The 27,517-nt window shown below is 39.2% G+C and overlaps 4 protein-coding genes across 5 annotated transcripts in view; 1 reads left to right on the forward strand and 3 right to left on the reverse strand.

Moving 5' to 3' along the window:
• Window positions 1-58: 58 nt before the first annotated feature.
• On the reverse strand, window positions 59-6,185 carry LOC136263094 (uncharacterized). Of its 2 annotated transcripts, none has more exons than XM_066057575.1 (7): window positions 5,844-6,185; window positions 5,618-5,793; window positions 5,245-5,564; window positions 586-679; window positions 459-541; window positions 253-292; window positions 59-205 (listed from the first exon to the last, which is right to left on the reverse strand). In XM_066057575.1, exons 1-7 carry the CDS (start codon window positions 6,017-6,019, stop codon window positions 102-104), a joined length of 993 nt encoding a protein of 330 aa, XP_065913647.1. In that variant the 5' UTR covers window positions 6,020-6,185; the 3' UTR covers window positions 59-101. The 2 variants fall into 2 exon arrangements, with proteins under 2 accessions (XP_065913647.1, XP_065913649.1); XM_066057577.1 differs by having other exon boundaries at window positions 59-210; window positions 5,844-6,184.
• Window positions 6,168-24,232, forward strand: LOC136263099 (type 1 phosphatidylinositol 4,5-bisphosphate 4-phosphatase-like). The gene is made up of 10 exons (XM_066057584.1): window positions 6,168-6,283; window positions 9,383-9,476; window positions 19,687-19,856; window positions 21,984-22,090; window positions 22,693-22,798; window positions 22,852-22,898; window positions 22,944-23,034; window positions 23,894-23,927; window positions 23,987-24,007; window positions 24,069-24,232. Exons 2-10 carry the CDS (start codon window positions 9,389-9,391, stop codon window positions 24,146-24,148), a joined length of 744 nt encoding a protein of 247 aa, XP_065913656.1. The 5' UTR covers window positions 6,168-6,283; window positions 9,383-9,388; the 3' UTR covers window positions 24,149-24,232.
• LOC136263097 (uncharacterized) lies at window positions 24,155-25,445 on the reverse strand. Its single transcript, XM_066057582.1, has 4 exons — window positions 24,962-25,445; window positions 24,534-24,896; window positions 24,405-24,474; window positions 24,155-24,349 (listed from the first exon to the last, which is right to left on the reverse strand). Exons 1-3 carry the CDS (start codon window positions 25,398-25,400, stop codon window positions 24,407-24,409), a joined length of 870 nt encoding a protein of 289 aa, XP_065913654.1. The 5' UTR covers window positions 25,401-25,445; the 3' UTR covers window positions 24,155-24,349; window positions 24,405-24,406.
• Window positions 25,446-25,506: 61 nt separating this feature from the next.
• LOC136263089 (phosphatidylinositol phosphatase PTPRQ-like) overlaps window positions 25,507-27,517 on the reverse strand; it is a 28,079-nt gene continuing 26,068 nt past the window's right edge. Inside the window, exons 14-17 of the mRNA XM_066057566.1 lie at window positions 27,118-27,402; window positions 26,358-26,681; window positions 25,967-26,057; window positions 25,507-25,881 (exon numbers count right to left, since the gene is read on the reverse strand). Coding sequence (XP_065913638.1) covers window positions 25,665-25,881; window positions 25,967-26,057; window positions 26,358-26,681; window positions 27,118-27,402 — 917 coding nt within the window. The 3' untranslated portion in view covers window positions 25,507-25,664. The remainder of the gene's footprint in view (window positions 25,882-25,966; window positions 26,058-26,357; window positions 26,682-27,117; window positions 27,403-27,517) is intronic.

The raw sequence follows: 27,517 nt of genomic DNA on the forward strand, positions 1-27,517 counted from the left end.
TAATTATGCTAACCAATGAAGAATGGTTTCATCAGAAATGTAACAAACTGACAGTAAATCAATCAATTACAGATTGTAATGGTCAAAATGAACAATTGCTGCTACAAAGTTCTTGCAATAAGATAACATGGTAAGTTAGGACAGGGTAGATTGTGCCATTTCATTTTCAGAAGTTCATTCCTGGAGTAGGTGATCCTTCCTGAGGCTGTACTGAACACATAATTATAATAAGTTGGTTACTAAATTACCTACCATCTATGTTGGCCACCACATTATCCAACTGTGATAAACTCTAAAGACAAAATTGTCATCATTAATAAGTGTCAGAAAATTCATACAATACATATTTGTTGGGATAAAAAAGTTAATGAATTAAAAAAAAGAATTTGCTGAATTAAAAAAAAGAATTTTTAAACAAAATTAACAACAAGTGAGTATTACAAGGCAGTTAGCACAACCTCAAGTAGACTCTCTAGAATCTCCAAGTATTTGTCTGAGTCTGCAATAAAAATGTACGTAGTCTTCTCCTCTCCAACATAATCTGTCAACAAATATTATTAACAGCAGCCATCAAATATCACTAACCTGTCAAGACTTTCATCAAGCCTTCTTTGATATACTTGTCACATTTCTTAAGTATCACGTTGACACATTTTATATCCACTGGTCTCAATTTACCCTACACAAAGACCACATCAATAAACTCACCTGTATACTTACTGGCCACCACATACTAGCCACCTGTTTAATAAGGTCACTGTGTCACCTTGATAATCCTGTAATATAAGGTCACCTGTATACTTACTGGCCACCACATACTAGCCACCTGCTTAATAAGGTCACTGAGTCACCTTGATAATCCTGTAATATAAGGTCACCTGTCTAAACCAATCATATTATTACACTGCACACAATAGTAGTATATAACAAGGAGACTTCTTAATGTCAACTGTACATGTAGAACATTCTAATTAATACACCACATGTACCGTACATATCGGCATTGAAGCCAGGCTCAATCACTGCTAAAGGATCACTATAATTAATGCCAGAACCCGTATAAACACACAAGGGTGCTAACTGAAATAAATGCTTGTAATACTACACAAACAAGTTACACAATTTTTTTTTTGGAATTTTCAACTAGAGTAGGGACCATAGCACATCAATAAAAAGTACTGAAACAAGCTGGAGTAGTGCACGATATTAAATCACAGTAAAACAATGAGAAGTGTTATATCCCTACTGTGCATTTTTATTATGGTATCTTGAGCACAGTAGGGATATAACACTTCTTGTTGTTTTACTGTGATTTAATATCGTGCACTACTCCAGCTTGTTTCAGTACTTTTTATCGATGTGCTACGGTAGCTGAAAATTCCAATTTTTGTGTACCTTTTTGTTGTAATTACGACTGGTGAACCCACGCATACCACATCAAAAGAAAGAAATGGCACCGCGCCCCCCAGCTACCAATTATTGTCTGAAAAATGAAGTATCCATTATGCTTCCTTGTCAGCTCGATGTTCAACCTGTTACACAGCATTACAAATCAAGAACTGTTCAAAAAGCACCCCTGCAATCAAAGTAGCCACTATGAAAAATACAAACAATTTTCATTACAAAGGGAAGCCATGCATCACACGCTACCGCTCGCTAAATCGACACCTTTCGCTGTCAGCAAAGATGAATGGAACACAAAGGGGGCCACTGGTAAATCCATGAAGAATGCATTGTACGTACTGCGGTATGCCAAAAGGCACGTGTCTGGCTGAAGCAACATTGAACAGAGAAAAAATCAAGCCCGTAGCCTTACCGTTATCGAGTTACACTTGTATGAAAGAATCAGACAGTCACTAAAAGATTTGATTCTACACGAGATGCTGCCACAGCTTAAGAAATACAAACTCTTGTTATCTCCCTTGGCCCCAACAATGTAACCTCTTCTGATTGGTATTCATCATGGTCATTGTCATCTTCCTGCTCTACTTCTAATGTTTCACCCAGTAAAGGAGTCCATATAGTTTTATACACGTGATGGCCTCTATCAATTTTGTAAGTACTGCCAGACACTCTCGTTCACTGACTGATTCCAAGGTATACAAGGTACCAGAAATCAATAAACAAACGCTCGGGGCTTCTATACGGATACATACGGTACAATATTATAAATTAATTAGTTAGCAATGATACATACACACATCGGGAAAGTCTTGGTAATATAACGCTAAACAGTTTCTGCAAGAAATTACAGCAACAATATGACAAATCTGTTACAGGCACTTAATTAATCAACCATAACTCGAGACTGAAACAAGTTACACAAAAATACAGCTTAGCGGACGTTACTATTCAGTGGACTGGACTACTGGACTGGAACACTGGACTGAACTGACATAATTTTGGCTTTTGCACATTCTATGGTTGGATTTATGGAGTCTTGCTAGTAAGCTAGCACCCTTAGGGCACCTACAGCCCACTCAAATGCTGAGGATGAAGAGTGGAATATGCGAAAACTGTATTTCACTGTTCATTATACCACTATTACTTTTCCTTACCCTGTAATGCTGCAGGCAGTGCAGGGAATGTGACAGGGATGTATCCATTCACTGGACTAAAAAAATTTTTTTTGCTATTTTCTTGCCTTTTATCACCAAACTTTATAACCACAAAAGGTGTTTTAGAAATTGATACCATTCACTGACATAATAAAACATGAACTAAAACTTGTACTTTGATCACAAAAACTGCACTAAAACCTAAGTGTGGTTTGTTATCGAAAATAATTTGCCTACTGCTAGCAATGTTTCAAGCACTGTGCACTGTTAACACTACTAATGTATCTGTCTGTCTTCTCTTGTAAAATAGCACACAATAATAATTTTACACAATGTAATTATGTTATGTAACATAGAAATCACCTATAGCCTTTCAATAGTCTGCACATTCATTTTAGCTTTGCCAGCTCTATGGTTTTATAATGTTTGTAAATAGCAATGAGTGGGCAGTGTAAAGAATTGCTTCTCATTGTGCACACTTTCAAACAGGAAGGTAAGGTTACACATATTTGCAATAAATACGGTAACTGTAACAAGAGTTCAAACCAAAGTTAGACCATTAAATAAACCACCAAAACTAGCACCTTTTTCAAACACACACCTTTAAACAGCTGTAGGACCAGGTGGCCTACAGACCTTCAGCACTTGTGCTTAAATAAATAATTTAAAATGATATACTAGTTAGCTGCACGTATGTGCCTTTAATATTGACAAGACATGTAGAGGGCAAAAGCCCTCTACATGTCTTGAATATTAAGGGTTAGGGCTATAAGTGTGGTATGCTGCTCTATGTAATCACTTTTAGTGGTTGAAAAAGGTGTTTGTAGTCGAAAAAATGTGTTTGAGCAAATTTAATTTGAGTCCAGTACTCCAGTCCAGTAATCCAGTCCAGTGAATGGATACACCCACATGACAGCAATATAGTGATCAACTTGCTAGTAGACAACATCCTTTGAGATATCCTTAGAGCAAGCTAGTTTCATGTGGCCAGACCTCTAGTTCAGTGCAGGGGCTTACTAACTAGATATTTTTCAGCACGTGCGCCAAGCTGACGCTTATAGTCTTTCATTGATAAGCCCCTGCACTGAAACAGAAGTCTGGCAGCAAGATTAGCTTGCTCCTCAAGCTTGCTCTAAGGATATCTCAAAGGGTATATTGTCTACTGGCAAGTTGATCGTTGCCAGTTAACTATCGCTGTCACATTCCCTGCACTGCCTGCAGCATTACAGGGTAAGGAATAAGTGCTGTATAGTGGCATAATGAACGATGAAATACAGTTTTCGTATATTCCACTCATCTTCAGTGTTTGAGTGGGTTGCAGGCACCCTAAAGGTGCTAACTTACTAGCAAGACTCCATCAATCCAACCATAGAATGTGCAAAAACCAAAAATATGTCAGTCCAGTAGTCCAATCCACTGAATGGTAGCGCCCGAGCTTAGCTCAATCTGTTATCATGAATTGGCAAATCCATCAAGGTATAGTGTTTTCCCTATATTCCCATTTGGAAAAAGAAGGCCATTCTAACAAAGCAGAGCTGAGTGGTACAAAAAATTTTTAAATGGTATGGTTTTCAAATTAGTATTACAGTACGACTACAGTATTGGAACAGGGAGTGAAGATGCAGAACAAATGAGGATACTGGACCAGACCCAACCAAATGAAAGCGGTCTGGCCACAAGGGTATAGCAGAGAAATTCAATTTGTACAGTCACAACATGCAAAATAAATAGATGCTTCATTAACTGATCATAACTACAAAGATGAGACTTTGCCCGATCTGTTCACCATGAACTGGCAAATCCAGTGGCTTCCCTGTACTCCTGAAGAAGGCCATTTGAATGATGACAGTGTAGCGTGTATGTTAATTCTTTGTTTGATTGCATACCAAAATGATTAAAACGTGCATAAAATATTTATGTAGCACATATATTACGTTTTAATAACAAAATACTTTTGCACAAATAGCTGGGTTTTGCTCAGCTAAACAATATTAACAGTAGTCCAGTACATAGAGATAAGGTGGAATAGTATACAATAACATTATCATGTCCTTACAGTACTCTCATACAAATAAGCCAATCACAGTCAAAGAGTCACACAATCACCCAAAATGTATATCTACAATATTTAATTGAAAATTTTGTGATGTGATGATTTGTGTGTAGCTAAAAGGACATTGCAGCATTAGTCACAAACAGGTGTTCGTGGCAGTCATAAGAGACTTGAGGTCCACTAGATGGTGTTTGCATCATCATCTGGCAGCAAAGCTACCACCCAACTGTGTAGGGATGGGTAAATTAATTTACTGTCAATATCACCCTCTAAAAGATATTCACCATTAAAGGTATGCAATGGGAGGTACTTGTTTGGACTCTTAAGGCTTCTAGTCTTGTAGTGAGGTCACCCTGTGTAATGTTGAGCTTGCTCAAATGACACATCAAATCAATACTAAATATTCTAAAGGACTACAGCTCCATCCTCAGTGCAAGATGTTGCTTTCCCAGAGCTAATAAACTTTGTTGTATCATAAGACAAAGTGCTGAGCTATCTATAGCACTTCATAAACAAATTAACTTGTTAACAACCCTTCACCTAATAATAAGGTTAGCCACTTGTTTACACACATACTGTCCTGTTTACATGTAAAGTGGCCAATATTCCTACAATAACAGAAAATATTATTACCTTTTTTAATTTAGAGGGTGGATCATTGTTGCTCACCATCTCTTCAGCAATATTCTTAACTTCACTATCTACTAGTAACACATCATTGGCTCCTTGTTTAGCCTCTACTTGTTGCTTCATTTTACCAACATCTTCCTTAATTCTACTTGTCACTTCACTTCGTGGCTTTCCCTTCAATGACTCATCTTCAGCCAACAATTGTCCCCTTCCATCTACCATCTGGCTTTTCTTATCAATGAATACACTACCTGGCTGACAGCTAGCAGCAGCTAGCTGAGGCTGTTCCGCTGTTGGCTTACACGATACAGATGCTTCACTCTCTGTGTACACAACATTTGTAAGAACATGCAATATATTTCACTACTACACTCACTGGGTATAAACACGTCGTCTCCCCACTCGTTGGACACCAAGTTTTGCTGGTCTCCAGCACTTTTCGCAGTGTGTCCACCATCCACTCCGCCAGTAAGAGAATTAGTAGAGCCACCCTGGCTGCTGGCTAAGTCGCTCTCATCCACATCGGAAGCAATACTGTCAGATTTTACCACGCTGTTGGAGTGGTTCGCATGCTATGTCTGGCTACATGAATGGTGCCTTACTTGACATTTCTAAGACTCGGCGTTGCTGTCCAAGTGTTGGGACAAGAGTAGGACCTGCGGTAGCACTCTCTTTGATAATATATAACTTGCTTGCCCTTGTTGAGAGAGGCTTGAAGATACTCTTGAGGATCGTCTTGCTCCATTGCTTTACACCTGGTTATCAGCGTTGTGCGCATGCGCAGTGTACGGAACTATTCGCGGCCCCACGCTTGAAGGTGTAAGGTCGACTCCTCCATATTAAAATGTATTATTAACACCTTCTCTTTGTGTACCGGTAGTGTAGTTGAATTGTACGTGTAGTCCAGCCTTACTTCTGTTGCTATGGTGTTTCCGTGTATGTCAATTAGACCAGCCGGAGTTATACGGAAACATGATCATGTGATCGCATTTGTCATCCACATACCGTACTGTACAGCCGGTGAGTCAAGAACTATTATAAGGTGAGCGAATATGTCTTTCTGTGTGTTGCCTGTGTCAATAAAGGGAATGTTACATTTCGAACACATACGTGCTTTGTACATTACGCGACTCGGCCACTCCTTCGCAACGTTTATTATCATTAGGGTCCTGTGAGATGATTTAACCCTCGATTTAACCCTCGATTTAACCTGTTAGTAATATTGAACTGCTACACACACACTTCATTGTTAACCTTGTCCACATGTGTCGCTGGAGAAGGGGGTGGGGGCATGAACCACATTATTAATGAGACTAGAGACTTCTATTATTGAGGTAATCAATTAGTGTGCTGTTTCTGGCTTGAGATATAAGCACAGATATCGTATACTACGTACCCAGGATTGCATGCCAACTCCGTTAACACTTCCCAACATGTGCTGTTGTCCCTCGATATATGATGTTCCATTAGTTATCATAAACATTTCCTGTAGAACTGTGGAAAGCTCCTGGAATTTTTAGTACTACAAAGGATTTAACCTCTTCAACATTTAGTAGGCAGCAAAGGGATACTCTAATAGACTGAATTACTCGGAAAACACTTGAAATACAAGCATGAGCATTATGACATTGATTATACAAGCCCCAAACTTTGTGATATGTTGCCGCAATATTTCATCACGTAACGACTCAGAAAACCAGGCTATGATCATTATGCTTACCTTAAACCATCCGTCTATATCCACTCAACTGCAGCATCATAGTAAGTAACATCTTTAGCCAATTAACAAGAGCTGAGAGCCCCAAACACCTTCTGAGCAACATGAAGCGGACACCACTGTTGAACGGACACCACTGTTGTACCACTTTATTTGTGCCGATTTACTGTCTTTGATACTTAGCCGATCAGGATCTGTCCTCTGGCCATTGGAACTGTAGAGGGTAGCAGATATGATGCTATAGAGCTCCAGTACTGTGTAGCCTATAGTACAACACTTGCGTGGTAGACTACAAAGGAAAGGTGTTAAACAGTACAACGAGGATTGTTCCATTGAAAATCATTGGTACATAATCCCGGGTATGTAGTATATAATATTTATGATAAAAGTGTAGTAACGAAGGACCAGTCAGTGGCTGCCAGTTTGTTTTGCTGGTCACTTTGTGTTTTAGACGATCTAAGGTTGGAGGGTACGAAGCAAAAAGAATTTGCCAAACTCCCATCAGAGTAGGGTCCAAGTTACTTCTTCACCGGAGTTAGATATACTCTCTACATACGTAACTTCCCCTCGTATAGGAAAAAAGGAGGTGGTATATACACTGTAGCAGCAATGACACAATGGTATAACCTAACCCTGCTTATATTTTTTTATTTGATAACTGGCTAAATATCAACAACATCATAGGTACAGAGAGTTACCATTAAAGCTGTACAAAACTTTTGGGGAATGCTTGTTTACACAATATAGGCATGACAACATTAGGTGGGGTAGCTCAACTCCTGGTGGGGTAGATTAACTCCTGTAGCCTAAAACTACATATCAATTGAAAGTGTATTTACTGGGCTACTTGAGGAAGTTTAAATGAGTGCTGTAGTTGCCTACAGATGCTCACTTTTATGAAGCGATGAACAGGTTTCCTGTGATTCTATCTTCTCGCCACGTGTTCAACATTGATTGTGGGTTTGATCACGTGAGTCTTATTATGGCCTGATTCAAAATGGTGAATCAAGTGGAACTTATCGCTAGTTGATAGGAACACCCGCCATCATTGTTTTATAAAGGTGTGTAAACGGTTTGTGTGTTTAATTGCTCACATGACAAGTTTTGTCCTTATCCTTTAGAATGAGGTATACCCTAGGGTAAAACCCTAGGGTATAATTCCTATTTGGATTGTGTAGCAATAGGCGGTATGTTTCAATATTTATAGTGGCTTGTTTTAGGGCTGAGCAAGTGTGAAATTTTACTACTTTCATGATTGTAGGATGCAACATATCATGATTATGATAACTATCACGATGTTATAACTCACATGCATCAGCATCATGTATGCACTGTATATGAGTGTATAATACAAGGTGAAATTGTGTACAACCTGCTTGACTAAATTAAGACTGTAGACAGTTACAGTTTAATACAAACAGTAGAATAAATAATACTATCCTCAGAATTCAATGGTTTCTAACAGGTAAGCTTTAAACTATGTAGTAAGATTTATTCACACAATGAACTGTATCAGGCTTGTTTTCTGGATTGTGTTCTGTGCCACCATTTTGAGCATACTAATATACATTTTCATGTGATGTCACAATATCACGATTATTTATAACACATATCAACATCACGATGTTCAGAGACAATCACGATTAATCCCACAATTGATATAATCTCCCAGCCCTAGCTTGTTTACAACCATGTGTGTATAGGCTAATTAGGGTTACGAGGTTTTTTCTGGTTTTGCTACCATTACAATGATATTTTGTACCTATTTAAGATGTCTCTACTACTAGTTTTGTGCTTTTGAAAAAAATGTAAAACCTTCCACTCATAACATCAGAAACTGCTGCTAATTTGGGAATACCTCCTTCAACCCTTTGTACACAAGTGTTACATTGCTGGTTGACCAGGAGTTGAATATCCACACACCAGTGTAGTACCTGAAGAAATCGACTTTCTTTAAAACTGAAATAAGGGATGACTAACAACCAAGATGAAATCAACCATGTAGGTGATGCTATGTGCTGGGTAAGCTAGATGTATCACAATGAACCTCTGTAAACGTCAGTTACGCCACCATTTAAACCTCTACTTGGTGACTTATGTGTTTTAAAATAGTTCACAGCCTTCATGGTGAATCTTGCTACTTTTCAATGGAACCACTGATATAACATTTTTGTCTGAGTCATGGGAGGGTATTTCCCCTGTCTTAATATGGTATTAGCTCCCTGTTGTTGCTACTAGTGCATGGTATGTTCACTTTGAGCAGCTGATATCTGAGCAAACTGTTAAAGGAGACAATTCAGATTTTGATAAAATTACATTAGTGATGCATTCATTTTCCCAAACTTGTAATGTAACCGAATTACACATTTAATGTCATGTGTTGGGATGTACAGAACTAGATAAGATCATGTGATGTTGTTGCAGGTGCTGATGGATAGTGAGCAGGCTCGACTGCTACCCTCAGCTCCACCCCCTCAATATAATGATGTAGCAGTAGCACCTGCTCCAGCTGACAACTGTAAGTTGTGATCATGGACCTCTCTAGTGTTGTGGTTGTGTTAAATATGGTGTGATCATGGACCTATCTAGTGGTTATGTTAATATGGTGTGATCACATCTGAATATTACTGGTGTAATGATGTGTGTGTGTGACCTTTGATCACTTTGTAGTCTAGTTATATAATGTTAATGTGGGGATGGTTGACCGTGGTAGTGATGGTTAATAACTTGAGATTGGAAAACTTGAAATTACATAGCTTAATGGATGGAGAAAATTTTAGTTTATATGTTAGCTGAACACCAAGTTATTTGGTCATAGAATTGGATGTGTGTGGAGACTTAGCTGAACACCAAGTTATGGTTTCCTTAGGTCATAGAGTTGGATGTGTGGAGACTTAGCTGAACATCAAGTTATGGTTTCCTTAGGTCATAGAGTTGGATGTGTGGAGACTTAGCTGAACACCAAGTTATGGTTTCCTTAGGTCATAGAATTGGATGTGTGTGAAGACCCTTTCTGCAAATCCGGTCACATTAAATAGGCTAGCGTGCTCTTTGAGCAGCATGAATAGCCTATTGCAGACAATTTTCAGAGGTGCTTCTTATTTCTAATTGACAGTGTGAATAATTACAACACACATAAAGTGGATTGGCCACTGTGAGTCTAGTACAGAATGTATATGAACATTGCAAAGTTGGGTCCCACTGATCCTTGGTTCCCTGTCCCTGGGTCCACTGTTTATACCAGACTCATTAGACTAGAAGTAGAACTACAAAGAATTCTGATCGGATTTAACACTCTACTGATTATTTAGTAGTGTTGATAAGCCAGTATCATACAGTAAGGTAGTACCAAGAGTTACCCTCCCTCTATTATTAACTCTTGATAGTACTGTATAGTAGAGTTAGTGTACTGTATAGTAGTGTATCATACAGTACATGGTACTGTCTAGTAGTGTTGATAAGCCACTATATATATATATGCTTTACTGCTGCCTGAGTAGCTAATGATATAAGGAACCTTTTATTATAAGGTGGACTGACTTTCTGACACATGGTAACCTAAGGTCGTAATATTTCCTTTGATGTCTGAGGTTACTAAATCCTTTAGAAACCTGTGGTGGGGTTACTAAATAGTTACTAACCTGTGGTGGGGTCACTAAATAGTTACTATCCTGTGGTGGGGTCACTAAATAGTTACTAACCTGTGGTGGGGTTACTAAATAGTTACTAACCTGTGGTGGGGTCACTAAATAGTTACTAACCTGTGGTGGGGTCACTAAATAGTTACTAACCTGTGGTGGGGTCACTAAATAGTTACTAACCTGTGGTGGGGTCACTAAATAGTTACTAACCTGTGGTGGGGTCACTAAATAGTTACTAACCTGTGGTGGGGTCACTAAATAGTTACTAACCTGTGGTGGGGTCACTAAATAGTTACTAACCTGTGGTGGGGTCACTAAATAGTTACTAACCTGTGGTGGGGTTACTAAATAGTTACTATCCTGTGGTGGGGTCACTAAATAGTTACTAACCTGTGGTGGGGTCACTAAATAGTTACTAACCTGTGGTGGGGTTACTAAATAGTTACTGACCTGTGGTGGGGTCACTAAATAGTTACTGACCTGTGGTGGGGTTGGTGGGGTCACTAAATAGTCACTAACCTGTGGTCTCGTGGTTGTTTACTACATTCATCAAGCAAATACCAGCAAAGCCAAAAACAAAATGTCCTTACTGTTAGTTCATTTTCTGAACAAGACAAGCACATTAGCATTCAGCTAGTCCACTAGGCGCTCAACTAATACACCAATGTCTGACACAGTGTGGTACTGACACAGTGTGGTACTGACACAGTGTGGTACTGATGCAATAAACTCAAAGGATTAATCTCAATGCTAGCACACACAATTTGCTTCTTAATAACTAACTTTCTGGACAAGATCGACAAATGTCATTCTAGCCCGACATAGTAACTACTTGATATTGTCACTGTAGTCATGTGATGTTATGAATGTCACTTCAGTACAGTGACACTGACATGATCAACTTGACTTAACGATAAATCACAATGTTAGTACACACTGTTTGCCACTTTTTCTTTGCCTGCTTTGTTCAGGAAATTTTCTAAGTCACTTAGAATGAGCCGACATCAGTTTCTAAGCCCCTCAGACGATGTGGGCTTGGCTACCCACAATTAATTACCTCAGTCTGTGGCCTCAGTAATTAAGTTTGACGGTAGCCTCACCCACATCATCCTTGGGTCTCTAAATAGCATAGAAACCTTCTAAATAATACTTAACCTTCGTGTTAGTGAGTAGTTAGTGTGGTATGATCTTGTGATCACCTCATAGTGATGTAGTTGTGTAGTAATTGAGTGCTACTTGTTACCTAACTACCTTACACTGGTACGGTGAATGCAACAAAACTTTATTGCTCGGAGTACCACTTTTTGGGCCTAAAATATTTGGGAAGCACAGAAATGTCTTGACGTGACCATGGGTAACCAAGCATAGCCAATAATCTTAAGATTGTCTTCAGTAGTTTCTTCAGTAGTTAAAATAAAGTTGAACATGGCATATATGGTTCCTCAAATATAAATAGCTACTCATAGTTATATCGGTATATCGGATTGGTATCGTATCGGTCTCAAAATGATTAATCTCATATCGGATCGGTATTGGATTGGTTTAGTTTTCTTATATTGGTACACCTCTAATTATTATGACTGGTGAACCCACGCATACCACATCTGAAATGGTGCCGTGCATCCCAGCTATATCAATTATCATCTGAAAAGTGAAGTATCCATTACACTTCATTGTCAGCTATGTTCAACCCATTACACTGCATTTTGGATCAAGAACTGTTTGAAAAGCACCTCTGCAATCCATGCATACTGAAAGAAAGAAATGGTGTCACACGCCCCAGTTGTATCAATTATCGTCTCAAAAGTGAATTATCCATTACGCTTCATTGTCAGCTATGTTCAACCTGCTACATAGCAGTATGAATCAAGTACTGTTCGAAAAGCACCTCTGCAATCAAAATAGCCACTACGAAAAATATGGATGGTTTCCATTATGAAGGGAAGCCATCATGTGCTACCGCCAAATCGACACTTTTCACTGATGAATGGGATACAAAGGAGGACACTGGTAAGTCCATAAAGAATGCATTGTACGAACTGCGGTATTCCAAAAGGCATCTCTTGGGCCAAAAGCGACACCAAACAGTGAAAAAATCAAGCCAGTAGCCTTAGCTGTCATCGAATTACGCTTGTCTGAAGGCATTAGTCAGTTACTCAGTCAGTAGAAAATTCCGTTAAATAATTTTAAAATCCATAGCAACTTGTTGAAAGCGTTTCGGGTCGACCTGAAAGCTTGTTTGGATTTAGCTTTACCTAACCAATACTGCTTCATCGTCGTCAGGGAAAAATGCGGTGGTGATGCTATTTCATGGGCACACTCCTTTGTGGTCGCTACTATACAGTACTATCGAACTGTATGATAAAGTAGTCACCCATCACGGTGACGGTGTGGCCTTTATTGACAGCTCAGAGTTAGACTATAAGGCACCCTCAAATATTTTAAAAACATGCCCCTGCCAAGATTATCCCGGATTACTCTGCATTTTCATGACTTGCAGAGATAGCTGGTTGTTTTATGCTGTGCTCTTGGTTCATCTTATTGCTGTTTCCCCAGGCCCACCACTATGAGTGTTTGTTGTGTGATTGGTAAGCTTTGTGACAACAAAACAGAGACTATGCATGCACTTAGATGGCTTCATGTAGCGTACCGCTTTAGACAAGGAAGATAACTACTGTTTCCCACACTTGTTAGCTAATTATTAGGGTTTATAATGTAGCTTGATCATTGGACAGTGTCCTCAAGATACAGTCTAGTTCAGTTGTATATCGGTGTATCGTATCGGTTTTAGCAGCAATATCAGCTCCTACTGATATAGTAGAAATTTCTATATCGGCCACCAATACGATCTGTATCGGTATATCGGTACACCTCTAATAATAATATGTACAAAAAAACTAACAAACAAGTACAGAAAAATTTGGAATTTTCAACTAGAGTAGGGACCATAGCACTTTGATAAAAAGTACTGAAACAAGCTGGAGTACTGAAACAAGCTGGTGTAGTCCATGATATTGAATCACAGTAAAACAATAAGAAGTGTTATATCCCTACTGTGCTCATGATACCATAATGGAAATGCACAGTAGGGATATAACACTTCTTATTGTTTTACTGTGATTTAATATCGTGCACTACTCCAGCTTGTTTCAGTACTTTTTATCAAAGTGCTATGGTCCCTACTCTAGTTGAAAATTCCAATGATTACAATTGAATAGATGAAAAGGTTGCTTACCAAAGTGTGATATGCACTTGTATGTATGAAGATGAGAAGACTAACTATTGTCCTCACAGTTGAGTAGTGAACATGACCCATAACAAAATACCGTATAGCTGGTTATTTTCAAAGGGTTTTTATTTTTGGATGTTTCGAAGAGACCCTTCTCTTTGAAAATAAATTCCTAAGTCCTGCTGTTCTTCGAAAATGAATTTCCACAAGTAAAAATAACCTGCTTTCACGTGATCGAACAACGTGTATTCGCTTGTTACAAGATTAAGCTCAGTATCATGACCCACGATAGTGGGTTCTTAATAGGGATCGCCCATGTTTTTTGCATAAATCCTAATAGAACGCACACCTAAAAACCACCTTGAAAAGCATCCTTCAACTCAAAACAACCCTCTGGTGGTTCTTTGCAATGAGTATAGGTCCACTAGTAAGTATCAAGTGAAAAGGAAACAGTATGTGTATTTCAGACAAAACTGAAATATGTCCGTTTGTTCATATTGTTATTATTATTCATAATATTATTATTATTATTATTCTTTCACAGGCATAGCGAAGTTTACAAGGAGAATCCTGGGATAAAAAGTAGCAAGGTTTGCTGAATGGATCATTGTGCATGTCCATGACCTAATTTTGATTTCGTTTTCGGATGGAAACAGCCCAAACTGGGCCTTTTTTCTTGCCAAAATGCCATTACATTCGAGAATCCATACAAGATCGCGCTCAAAGTTAGGTTTTTTGGTGTGCGCTACTTGTGGCTAATAGAATCTGTCTTTATTAAACTCAGTATAGACCAGGAAGCTTAATCTGGGCTGATGACTTCGTTGCAAGGTGGTTTTTTTCACTCCGTGATTATTGTACATGGGCAGGTTATCCAGATTAAATACTCTAATAGAGCAGTCATGTAAATACTCTAATAATGCAGTCAAGTGTATAACAACAATCCTTGCACTGAATTTGACTATTAAAGGCACCAGTAATGTAAATTGTAGCTCATATTGGGAGAATCTCAGTCTGTATGCACATTGCAATTTGATCAGTTTCATGTGTGTACTGAAATGTCGATGGTGTTACTATGCAGAATGCAAAATTGCACTATTCACCACAGTCTTCTTCATAATCCATTACTGGATTAACAAAAAGTACACAAACTAGATGAATCAAAATTGGAAGTTTTAAAATGGGAATAGGGATCGCTGAAAAAAGCCACAAAACAAGAAGGGATCGCTGGGGTGGTAATGTAAACCACAAATCCCTATTTTGACTAACTTCAAAATGACAGAGCATGTAACTAAAGATTTATGACAGAGAGTCAAAATAGAGATTTGTGGTTTACATTACCATATTCACGAATGGCCTAGTAGGCGTTTCTTGCTAGGCCATTCGTATTCACGAATGGCCTAGCAAGAAACGCCTATGAACCCATGAAGGAACGATTGTAGTTTGGTGAGAAACACTTAGAGCTGGAGTTAATTTGGTTGCTAGTGACGTTGTTAGGCACGCGTTCAATCGATACCATGTTCAGCTAATGACATCATTAATTATACAAAAAAAAAACGGGCGAACTCAGAAGTGTTACATCATAACTTCACAATATGCCTTCCTACAGGGGAATATGATAGTAGGATACTCTCCTCAGTATATATATTATGAACTCTTGGCATGTTTTATGATAAAAGTGCATGATTTTTGCATTGTGCCGCTATACTAATATGGTATAAAGGACACACATGCTATTGCTTAACAAGTGCGTACAGGGTGTACTTGCTGACTGCTCTATTAGAGTATATCAACAGTATTGATAATTATCTTAATATTATAACTCATCTGACTGAAGTAACAGAAAGTATATTTTCAAGACTTTTCAATGAACCTTTTTCATTAAGTCTTCTTGTTTGAATTCATCTCAGTACTGATAATTGGAGCATGCTATATACTCTCTAGTAACCTTCTACCTCCAAAGAAGAGGCACATCCTATGCCAACGTGTTCATGGGTAAACTAGAGAACAGAGTGATCAAAGAGAGTCCAGACAGTGGTCGACACGATGTACACACAATCCGTTCTGCCACTCGATACGGAACAACATATCACAGCATGACTTTTTAGATTTACAAATCTCTCGTCATCCCACCAAACTTTAAATCCTTCACACCACCTAGTAGCACACATAAACAAGTACAATTAGTACCAAAATGATCAATGTAATTTATTTCATTACTGAACAGTGCTTCACACAATGTACACACAAACCACAGCATTTCACTAAGTATCATCTCATGTTGGCTGTTATACTGATCACTTAGACTGTGTTTGTCATGTTCAAAGTATCAGGTTTGCTGGTAATCGACAAATAGTGATTGGCGATTATTTAGAGAGATTACTCTGTTGATGGAAAAATCTACAGGGTGAGCATTTAATGGGATAAATGTTATAGGAATGAGTTTAGTGGCTTAGATGAAATCAGAATCATTAAGATCTCAGAGATAAAATCATGTAGTTAAATGTAATTGGAGGATTGGGCTAAAAAATCAGATGTGTGTAGTATATACTATGCGCTACATATGTGAGCCAGCCCTGTTGTTGTTGATATTGTTGTTTACTTGCAAGACCAACAAGAGGTGACCCCTTACCCTACACCACAAGATCTAAGTACTGTCGTTAGCCACACCCAAAATATCTTGTTCATTACTGATTATGATACTCAGAAACACTACAGGGGATGTAGCATGCTTCACATCACAATTAGCTGCTCCAGCTGATAGCAACTAATGTTACCATAGCACCATTGCTTATTTGAGACTGTCTTTATTCTGATTGAAACTGATTGAAAGTGTTCCACCCCGCTGTTCTCAGCATGTGCATCCGTCCTTTCCTCTGTCATCAATGATGTAGTCATGATCACAGCACTAGTTCACACTACATCACTCCTCATCTTATAACAGTTGTTTCAAGCTGTGATTTATCTTGTACACAATCCCTTACCAGGTCAAGTGAGGGTACAAGCTTGTTCATCATAATCAACTTTTCTCTGTGGAGAATTAGTTACTAACTACAGGCCACTGTACACGGGGCAGTTAGGGATAACTGTAGCACACAAGTGGAGCAGCCACATATATGGGCAGGACGGTGTGTTATATTGGAGATAATATCATGTTTATGTTATGTGAATATCGTAATTTGCTTTATTTTCGTGTGATTTACGTGAATGACTGCTCTATTAAAATAGTTTGATCTTATGTAAAAAAATTCACGCAAGAAATTTTCATACAAGTTTTGCATACTATACAACGAAAAAAAAAGCAAATTACAGTACTTTGTCACCACTATTATAATATGTTCACATTGAGCTGAATCCTCAAAAACATTTAATAACTCACGGATAATGTAATTACACACGATCTTGAAATTTGGCTCATTTGTACTACTGCTTGACCCGCTAAAAATGTTTTGTACAAATGTTTGACATAATATTTATGGCCAATCAAAATTTTCACAATACATTTCCTATGGGGAAGCCATACAAGTACAGTGTCCATAACGGCCCTTTCCCGAACTTGTAATGGAGCCAAACCATACTCTGTTGAGAAAAAAATCCAGATTTAATTTTTAGCTGTTTTTCAGGATTCAGCTCAACGTGAATATACTATAGTGCGTGTAGTGTGTGTGTGTGTGTGTGTAGTGTAGTGTAGTGTAGTGTGTAGTGTAGTGTGTGTTAAAGGAAATAATGAATGCAGTGGAATTAAAAGTACCAATATCATCCTGATTGTGACATAGTACTGTAGATACACACACACTACACACTACACATCCTTCCTTCTCCGCAATCCTCTCCGGGTCACGCAGCCTACCTAATTGAAAGGGACAGACAACAACCAAAGTGGACATCACACCACCAGTTAGTAATGGCCATGCCGTAGCTGCATGGAAACCAGAAGACTATTTAACTTCAGCCCTAATTGCTAACCATCCTGACAATCGCTGATGTGATACATCATTATTGGTAGATTATCATATAGTCTGTTTGTACTGCTTGTAACTTTAACACAATTTAAATTGTTGTAGTACCAATTTAGACCAATCAACTTACTAGTAGTTATAGTCCAATGGTGTTAATATTAGCAGTCACCACATTCAGGCCAACATGATGGTACATTATTATTTATTATTTATCTAATTTGTCAAAATGACAGGGTGGCACCAAAAGGCATAGCCTGTACAAGGGTACTTCCCTAAACACATACATTACAAAAATAACACTACAAGGACAAAGAATAACAACACAAAAGTACACTACAAAGAAAAGGAACAAGTTACAATGAGCAAAACACACACAGAGACTTAAAAAGCTACGTACAAAAAAGATGATAAATGGAGCGACGAAAATAATTTACAGATTTAATAATGAGTGTATCAAATGATAGTGTTTCACAAAAATGATTAATAAGGAAGCTAATGTGTTAGTGATCTGCTAACAATGTAGTTGACATGACCAACCAGTGACCATTTCTCTTGCACAGCATGTTGTTACAGTAAATACCTTTCAATGAGTGCTATTTTGCTATGAAGGAAACTGGACTAGTAAACCTCATCAACATCTTGTTTGGTTGTTTAGGGCTTGTAAGCAGATACAAGGTACAATGTTAGCATCATGTAGTTTCTTGTCGTATTTCTTCACAGTTTCCTGATTTGTACAGTAATGGATTAGCCTGTTCTTTAAAGTGATGTACAACTGATCAACTACCAGCTACCCTTGATATCAGATCCGTTTGTTGTTAAGCTGACACTACAGCTTGTTGGATCAGGCTGTCCTTCAGCTGTCTGCTAGATTATTTGTCAACTAAATTTACTGAACTCTTTCTTAGTGGGTGTGAATGTCTGTTGTTATTCCTGGGCAGTGACGACCTTGCCTAACTATTTGGGTTGGGGTATGAAGGAGCCCAAGATGAACAGTACAGGGGGTGGGGTATGAAGGAGTGAAGACGAACAGTAATTGACATCTGCTCAGGTTGGCAGGTGGCTAAGATGTTTGAAATTTTTATACTTGACGTCTGTGACCGACCCAACCAACTTGACGAGATTCTATTGGTTGTAATGTGTTACTAAGTAACAGCCGGAATGAGACCGAGTGGCATTACTCCAAAGCCCAAAGGGCTCTTGGTGCCTTCTGCCTTAAATCAGATGTTGTCACCGATATATTGAATTTCCAGCAATGTTCTTTTATGGCCAGTGAACTGTGCAATTGTCGTAGCAGCTGTTGTTGGCAGCTGGTACGATCCCATCTGTTGATATCATGTTTGGCGTCACTTATGTTCTGAGTAAAGTGTTGTTATGTCGAATAAACTGATCTAACATCCGGCACTCGTATGAGGAGCTACGTGTTGTCCGTCCGGCTGACTCTGACACTTGCGTATTTGAACTATATGATCAAACCCCATCTGACTCCCTGAATGGGTACCTAAACAACAAGGACACCTTGATAATCAGGACATCTGTCTATGGTCCCATTTGTATTAGTGTACACACATTTAGACCCCTGAAATCAGGACACCTCACTAATAAGGATACCTTGATAATCAGGATACTTGTCCATGGTCCCATTTGTATTAGTGTACACACATTTAGATCCCTGAAATCAGGACACCTCACTAATAAGGACACCCTATTAATGGTAACACTGCTGGTCCACATATTATCAGTCACTGATATTATTCACTAGTGGGTTGTCTATAGCACTCCTCCATCTTACTCGCTATGTACTTATTAGGACCATAACTATTTATAGTGTTCTCATCATTGCATGATCATGACAAGGCATTGGGGGATAGTGAGTTACATGTGTTTGTGTGTGTGCTCTTGTAGCTATTCAACAACCTCCTCCTTACAACTTTGATGCTTCATTCTCACCACCGACCACTGCACCTACAGGGAACACCCTTTACGTTCAGTGTCGTGTTTGTCAACACATCATCAACGTTCCCACAGGGACAAATTCCAGAGTTGTAAAATGTCCTAACTGTCAAGAAGCAACTGTAAGTGACTAACTGTAATGACTTGCTGAACACTACACACACACAACGTGATCCTACAGTATCTACTTGGACCACCAACTATTATCATGAGTTCATATAAGAGAGTGTTCTAGTATAGCTTATATCATCACTACTGTGTTATTTGTACAGATGTGTTTCTTGTGGTCTTAATGGAGGTCTCTAATATACCAAAGAAACAGTTATGAGAAACTTTACCTTGTTATACCATCTCTAGTAGAACTACTAAACCTAACAAAACATCACCCACCTGTCCCCTATGACTGCATGGTGATGTGTACCGTGTTTTTCAGGTTTCTTGCAAAAGTATAATACAAATTGGAAAAAGATCACGTGCAATTATTTGAATTTTGCCAGAATAGCTACCGTGTTTTTCAGGTTCAGGAACGCCATACAAAACTTCTCAATAATTTCACCACCTTCTCTAGCGTGCAATTATTCATGTGCTCGCATGCCGGGGATCACGTTTATGTTTTGATTTTCACAAGAAACCTGAAAAACACAGTACTATACTAGCATGCTCTTCTAGGGGACAATAAATTAACAAATGTCACCGAGTTACCTGCATGATGGAGCTCATGTGATCTTCATGTCATGATAGAGCTCATGTGATCTACATGCGACAAGGCACTGGCCAGCTGTACCCACAGTACACTAATTGATTAACATGATAATCAGCTGATCCAAAGTGACCTGTTTTAAGGCCTGCCCAGCTGTGGGGGGTAATGTAAACCACCAGTCCAACCTGCTAGTAATTGGACATTACAATGGTGCGGCCTCTCTGCTCCTACACAAACAACAGCTGAATGACCTGGGAGGTCCCGACTAGCAACAAGTGTGTGTGGGGACTAGCAACAAGTGTGTGTGGGGCGTACTGCTTAGTACTGTGGTTGTGTTCCATTGTGCTAGGGGTGATTCCATTGTCTGTGTGTTTGTTTGTGTGGTGTGTGTGTGTGTTTGCGTGTGTGTGTGTTTGTGTGTGTGCGTGTGTGTGTGTGTGTGTGTGTGTGTGTGTGTGTATTGTAGTGTATGTATTTGTACAGGACTTGGTATACAGTACTATACTAGTGGTGTAGTGTAGTAATTGAAAGTTTTCCTGTGCTGTGCTTGTGCTGTACAATTTGATGTACTGAACATGAAGTGAATTAGTGAATCATCTCTTAGCAGCTACCCTTAACAGCTACCTGATTATAGTGACCACCTGATTATAGTGGCCATGTCACACACAGTATACTGTACATGTACTACAAACACACTACACACACACACACACACACACACACACACACACACACACACACACACACACACACTACACACACACTACACACACACTACACACACACTACACACACACTACACACACACTACACACACACACACACTACACACACACACTACACACACACACTACACACACACACACACTACACTACACACACTACACTACACACACTACACTACACACACTACACTACACACACAACACACACACACATTACACACACACACACACTACACACACACACACTACACTACACACACAACACACACACACATTACACACACTACACTACACACAACACACACACACTACACTACACACACACACACACACTACACTACACACAACACACACACATTACACACACTACACTACACACAACACACACACACACTACACTACACACACACACACTACACACACACACACTACACACAACACACACACACACAACACACACACATTACACACAAACACACATTCATATTTAGTAAACAATGTTTTGGCCATGCTACCTGTAATGTGTAATATTGTGCCATTTGCCGATGTTGTACAAATATTACAAGTGGAATGCAAGCTGAGTTGCCACCAATGTAATTACTGGCTCTATTACACTGGGGCAATGCAGCTAGGTGTAGTGGCCTACTCACTATATAAGGATATTGCTACTCCAACACATCCGGTTACTTATTGTATTAACAAAACCATAAGTGTGCTAACTGACCCCCTGAACTAAGTGTGTCGTGAATTACATTATCAGCATCAAATGTTGACTAGCCATTTTTTGTGTGTGCTAGAACATGAAGTGATTTCTGTCACTGTAGCCAATTGCTGACCCTCCTCCTGGTAAGAAATATGTGAGGTGTCCGTGTAACTGCCTACTGACGTGTTCGTCAACTGCTTCACGTGTCATCTGCCCGAGGCCAAACTGGTGAGAATAATAATATAATGTTATTCAGTGCAACTGTGAATGTGTTGTGTGTGTGTGTTGTGTGTGTGTGCGCCTGCGCTAGGGAATGTACACAATTGATGTAATGAATAACGGAATTATATACACTGGTTTGTTTATAAACTATTTGGTCCTTTTTTTTCATATCCCACAACTGTTTTCAAAAAAATACCCCTGGGCCTTCTCCTTAAATGGCAAATTTACCCTTCTGAAATTGCGATGTTGTGTTCAATAAAATTACCAAAATTAGAACCAATTTTACTAGCGTCTCTTTGTCTGGTTTGCGACCTGCTGTTTCTGTGTTGTTACCATGGTGTCGTACCACAATGTCACTGCTACACACTCGTATACACATATACAAACCTGTTAGTTCTAATTGTTATGTTATAATTAACTGTCCTATTCACCAGTGCCATCTGTACGAGTTTCCATGCCAACAGGGGATGATTAGTTGTGTAATATATTAGGCGTTGTTTGTTGGGGGAAATTCAAACCTGAAAAACTTGTTAATATTGACCAGTTCAACCTGTTGTATTGTACAAACACGAATGCCTGCCTGTTTAGAGATGATGTAATATTTGTAGCAAGAGGACTATTGGAGTAGGGGCTGGTAGTTGCAGTGATGTACTAACTCCACTAGATAGTAACAGAATCAGGGTGGTGTGTGGAAAGTGTAGCAGATCGATATTAGTGAGTGTACCCCACATCATGTCATTGTTATTAGTTGTACTATCCCATATCAGTGGCCTGCTCATGAAGTAGTCGCAAGGTGTCCACATTGTCGCTGCAGGTACTAACCATCATTGTCACTGTTTAGTGTTATCAACACCTTCAGGTCATACTTGCATAGAGACTGGATGATGAGACGTGCCGTAATCTTAGCTGTCATTGGATTCATCTTTCTTGCAATTGGGATTGGAGTAACGGTATGATGCCACACTTAAAGTTTGTGTACTAACTCACAACCATAACGTTGCTACTGCCATGCAGTTACAACCATCATGTTGCTACTGCCATGCAGTTACAATGATCATGTTGTTACTGCCATGCAGTTACAACCATCATGTTGTTACTGCCATGCAGTTACAACCATTACGTTGCTACTGCCATGCAGTTACAATGATCATGTTGTTACTGCCATGCAGTTACAACCATTACGTTGCTACTACCATGCAGTTACAATGATCATGTTGTTACTGCCATGCAGTTACAATGATCATGTTGTTACTGCCATGCAGTTACAACCATCACGTTGTTACTGCCATGCAGTTACAACCATCACGTTGTTACTGCCATGCAGTTACAATGATCATGTTGTTACTGCCATGCAGTTACAACCATCATGTTGTTACTGCCATGCAGTTACAATGATCATGTTGTTACTGCCATGCAGTTACAATGATCATGTTGCTACTGCCATGCAGTTACAATGATCATGTTGCTACTGCCATGCAGTTACAATGATCATGTTGCTACTGCCATGCAGTTTCTGTCATTGACCATTATTGTACAAGATTCAGGTGACAGGGTGTACCCCAAGTGGGTGATCCAGTCTCACTGATGACCTCATCATTATTGTGTAGTTAGTGATAGAGCAGCCTTAATTGGCCTCTGAAATAAGCTTTAATTTAGCTCAGCTTTGAAGTTAATAAGGTTGGAAGCCAGCTAAAACATACTGTCAGCTTGTTTTCACTAAACCATCCTGGGTGAGGCTAATGCTTGTTTGCATACCCTTTTAGTGTCATCCATGATTGTGGTCAGTAGCTACTTATTATATTACTATAGGCTGGGACAGCTACCTTAGCCAGTGAGCATGGAGGTGAGTTGAGCTGTAATAATAGTTGTTCATTGTTTAACTTATCATCCTCCCTCCTACAGGAATAATTGTAGTTTATGTCGGTAAGGGACTATATAAGATGTAGTGGAACACTTCATCATCTGTGTTGTCTGTCCATTACAGGAGCGTTTGTGACCGGAATTCTCTTGTTACTAAGAAGTGCTCGATATGCTTGTATGACTCATAGTCACGTACAACCTTGACATCTGTTATCTATTGCTTATTGTCATTGTATTAAAACATGTTGGAATTTTTGTACAAATTATTATATGATGAAAAATGTAAAACAGAGAAATGGTTTAAAAATCATGAGTCATTTATGGTGCATGGACTACACCAGTTAAGGGATGATGATTGGCACATAATCAAATTGGACATCAGCTGCTATACAAAGTGATTGGCTCCTATTAACACATTAATCAGTAACAATGTCATCATTATAAATGATGTATTCAATACCTTTAACTACTTGACATTGGCGGAGGCCCCAGTGGGATGTATGGAGAAGTTCCATTAGAGAACACACTACCTGTAATAATATTATGATAGATGATAATTATAATGATATTAACAAGTATTATTTCTTACCTGTGGTTGGCCCATACAGGGGAGGCTTGTAACTGGTATTACTAGTAATAGCTGACAGTGGTAATGGAGTCACTGACGTCGGTGTAATACAAGCAGTGTTTGGAAATGGCTGGAAACTCGGAGAATAGGAGGGTGTGTGAGGTGGCATGACTAACTGCGGACTAGACAGACATGAGTCCGCACTCTTTGGTGGTAAATTGAACGTAGCACCATCTAAGTTGTTAGGACTTGGAGTGAAGGGACTAGAGCTGGTTGAGCCATTCCATATTCCACTGGTAGTATTACCAAAACTATGGAACCCAGTGGAGGCCAGTGATCCAGGATAGGTGTAATGGTATGGAGGATATCCAGTGTACAGTGAACCTGTGATGGGATGGAACAGGTGATGTTAACATGTAAACAAATTATAATAATCAGCTGTGGCTTACCGGGTGTAGGATTGTTCCGTGTAGGATCCATTAAACTACCAGCAGTAGAGAAAGAGTCAGAGAATATATTAACTCCAAGTTGAGATGGTATGATAACTGGAGTCTTGTGGTGTACTTGACTCTCCTCCCAAACTATCCAGCTACCTAACTTCTTAATTCTCCTCCGAGTATTAGCAAACCAGTAGCTGACTTGAGTGATTGTCATGCCAGCTTGTTTAGCTAGGACCTTCTTCTCCTCTTTAGTAGGATAAGGGCTCGACTTGTGCTCCAATATCCAGCTAACCAACACGGAGGGGTTACGAATGGCCGCTGCAGCAGCAGCTGACGATGCTGATACTGACTTGTAAGCGGTGTAACTGGTTGTGGTGCTAGAGCTGCTCGTATCAGTCTTGTTCTCCTGTGATGTACTCATTGTCTGACAAGTAAGAGCAGGCATCATGCGACACTAGCTAAGATAAATTCGACTCTAACTATAAAGGAACCACACTAACCCCGCAGTTTTATACCCACGTGTTACCGGAAACCGGAAGTAGTGTTTACACGTGCAGACATGATAAAATTATTATCGGAATCCCCAAAATGTACAAATAATACATTTTAATACAAAACCAATCCGTGTACAGTCCGTATTACTCCGAGAATGCCTTCCGTACATCCAACCCGACCAAGACCACACCTCCACAAATAAAATTGTTTTAGTTGTTCAACTGTTCTCAGCTCCTAAGGGTAACGGTCTTTCCAACAGTGTGATGTCTTCAGCAATAGTGTCAGTGGAGCCATGGCTACTAGCTAACAGTGGTACATCACTTGTATCAGAATTAGTACAACTCCATTCATCAGCTTGTCTCATTTCTTCTTCAGCTGCTTTGTCTTCACCAACTGGATTTCTGACTCGACCAAGTAACTTCTTAAACCTCCATCTGCAAACAAGCATGGCTTCAACATGTACTGGCAATTACAAGCATACAAGAACTGGTCAATCTATACCAAAACATTATGTCTTACCTTCTGTACCAGTACACACAGCAAATACACATTAGCAATCCAACTAGTACACCAACAGCAATACCAACTCCAGTGAAGAGAACTGTCAGATCTGTAATAATATAATACAGTTTAGCAGTGAACTCTTTTTACCCCATTACAAATATGCCCTTGTTAAATCACTTCACTATTGAGAGGTCTTTGGACGAATCAGAAATGACAGACTGGGACAACTCAAAAGTAATGGTAGACTGGGTAAGTGCAGCTGTCAAGCATGTGATCAGGCCAGTAAACACTGGGTCATCTCATGTTACAACTTGGATTAATAATTATATCTAATTTTCTACATTAAAGCAGTAAGCAGACATCTGGTTGGTGTAACTTAAAGTGATGCCAGACCAAACATGCTCACCATTTGGTTTAGAACAACTTGGAGTAGTGATGTTAAGCAGTTGTGAGGGGATATCTCCCAATGAAAGAGAAGTGTCCTTATTAATGTCAACAATAACTTCTAGTTCTAATCCATATTTCACTCCAGCCCTCAAGTCTTGATGGGATAATAACACGTGGCCCCCATCAGTTGTCCTATTCCAAATAACTCCCTCTTCTTCGATGAACACATCGATGGTGTAGTGAATGTTACTGATTGGTAGTGTGTTCCAATTCAGTTCAATATCCTGACAACCCTTGACGTCAGACTGGACTAACTTGGCAGTGAAATGTAGGTTGTAGTTACCTGACAATATAGAGTAGAATAATGTGCTATCGTCCGTCAAAACAGCAGATAATAATGTGGCATGTAGATTATTCATAAGTGGAAGGAGTATATAGTGTCATTTTACTCAGCCAGTAAGACTGGCATTAGAAGCAGGCTAGTTACCAACGTCCATAAATATAAGAACAAGAGGTATCTATTTCATTAACGTGTAATAATAGTAATGTGTGGAAACAGTACTACCTTTAAAACCATATAACTACAGAGACAATTTTGTGGTGGGTTAGAGTTAGCATGCCAGTCTCGGGAGCACTAACATGGCTTCACTGATGATGATGATGATAACAAGATAACCAGAGCAAAGCCAATTATGACCAATTTGTTCTACTAAGTTGTAGTTTACACAATAAAAATAACTGTAGCTAACCACCTGTATAAACCACCTGATCTAACTTACTATCTAGTGTCCTGCCATTTGTCTCAGCTTTAGGTCCTATTCCAGCTGCAGTGAAGGCAGATACTGCCACTTGGTATGAAGTATTGACATGGAGATTAGGGATCGTAACAGAAGTTGATGTCACATTGATTGTCCCCAGCTCGTCACCTGATAATAATCTCCATGTCACTTGGTAACCGATGATGACGCCATTTTGATCAGAGCGTCCAGGAGGTGTCCACTGAAATGTTATTAGAGTGGGAAGTGATTGAAATAAAGTTAGGGAACCTGGGGCTGCACTCGGAGCTGTAATAAAATAATATTTTAATAAATGTGGTCATCAACTCATCGCAAACAATTACTACTTAGCCATTGCTGATGAAAAACATTGACAAGTCATTTGCTACAAAGCTAGACGTTA

Source organism: Dysidea avara, chromosome 8, assembly GCF_963678975.1.
Source record: "Dysidea avara chromosome 8, odDysAvar1.4, whole genome shotgun sequence".
Taxonomy (NCBI): Eukaryota; Metazoa; Porifera; class Demospongiae; order Dictyoceratida; family Dysideidae; genus Dysidea; species Dysidea avara.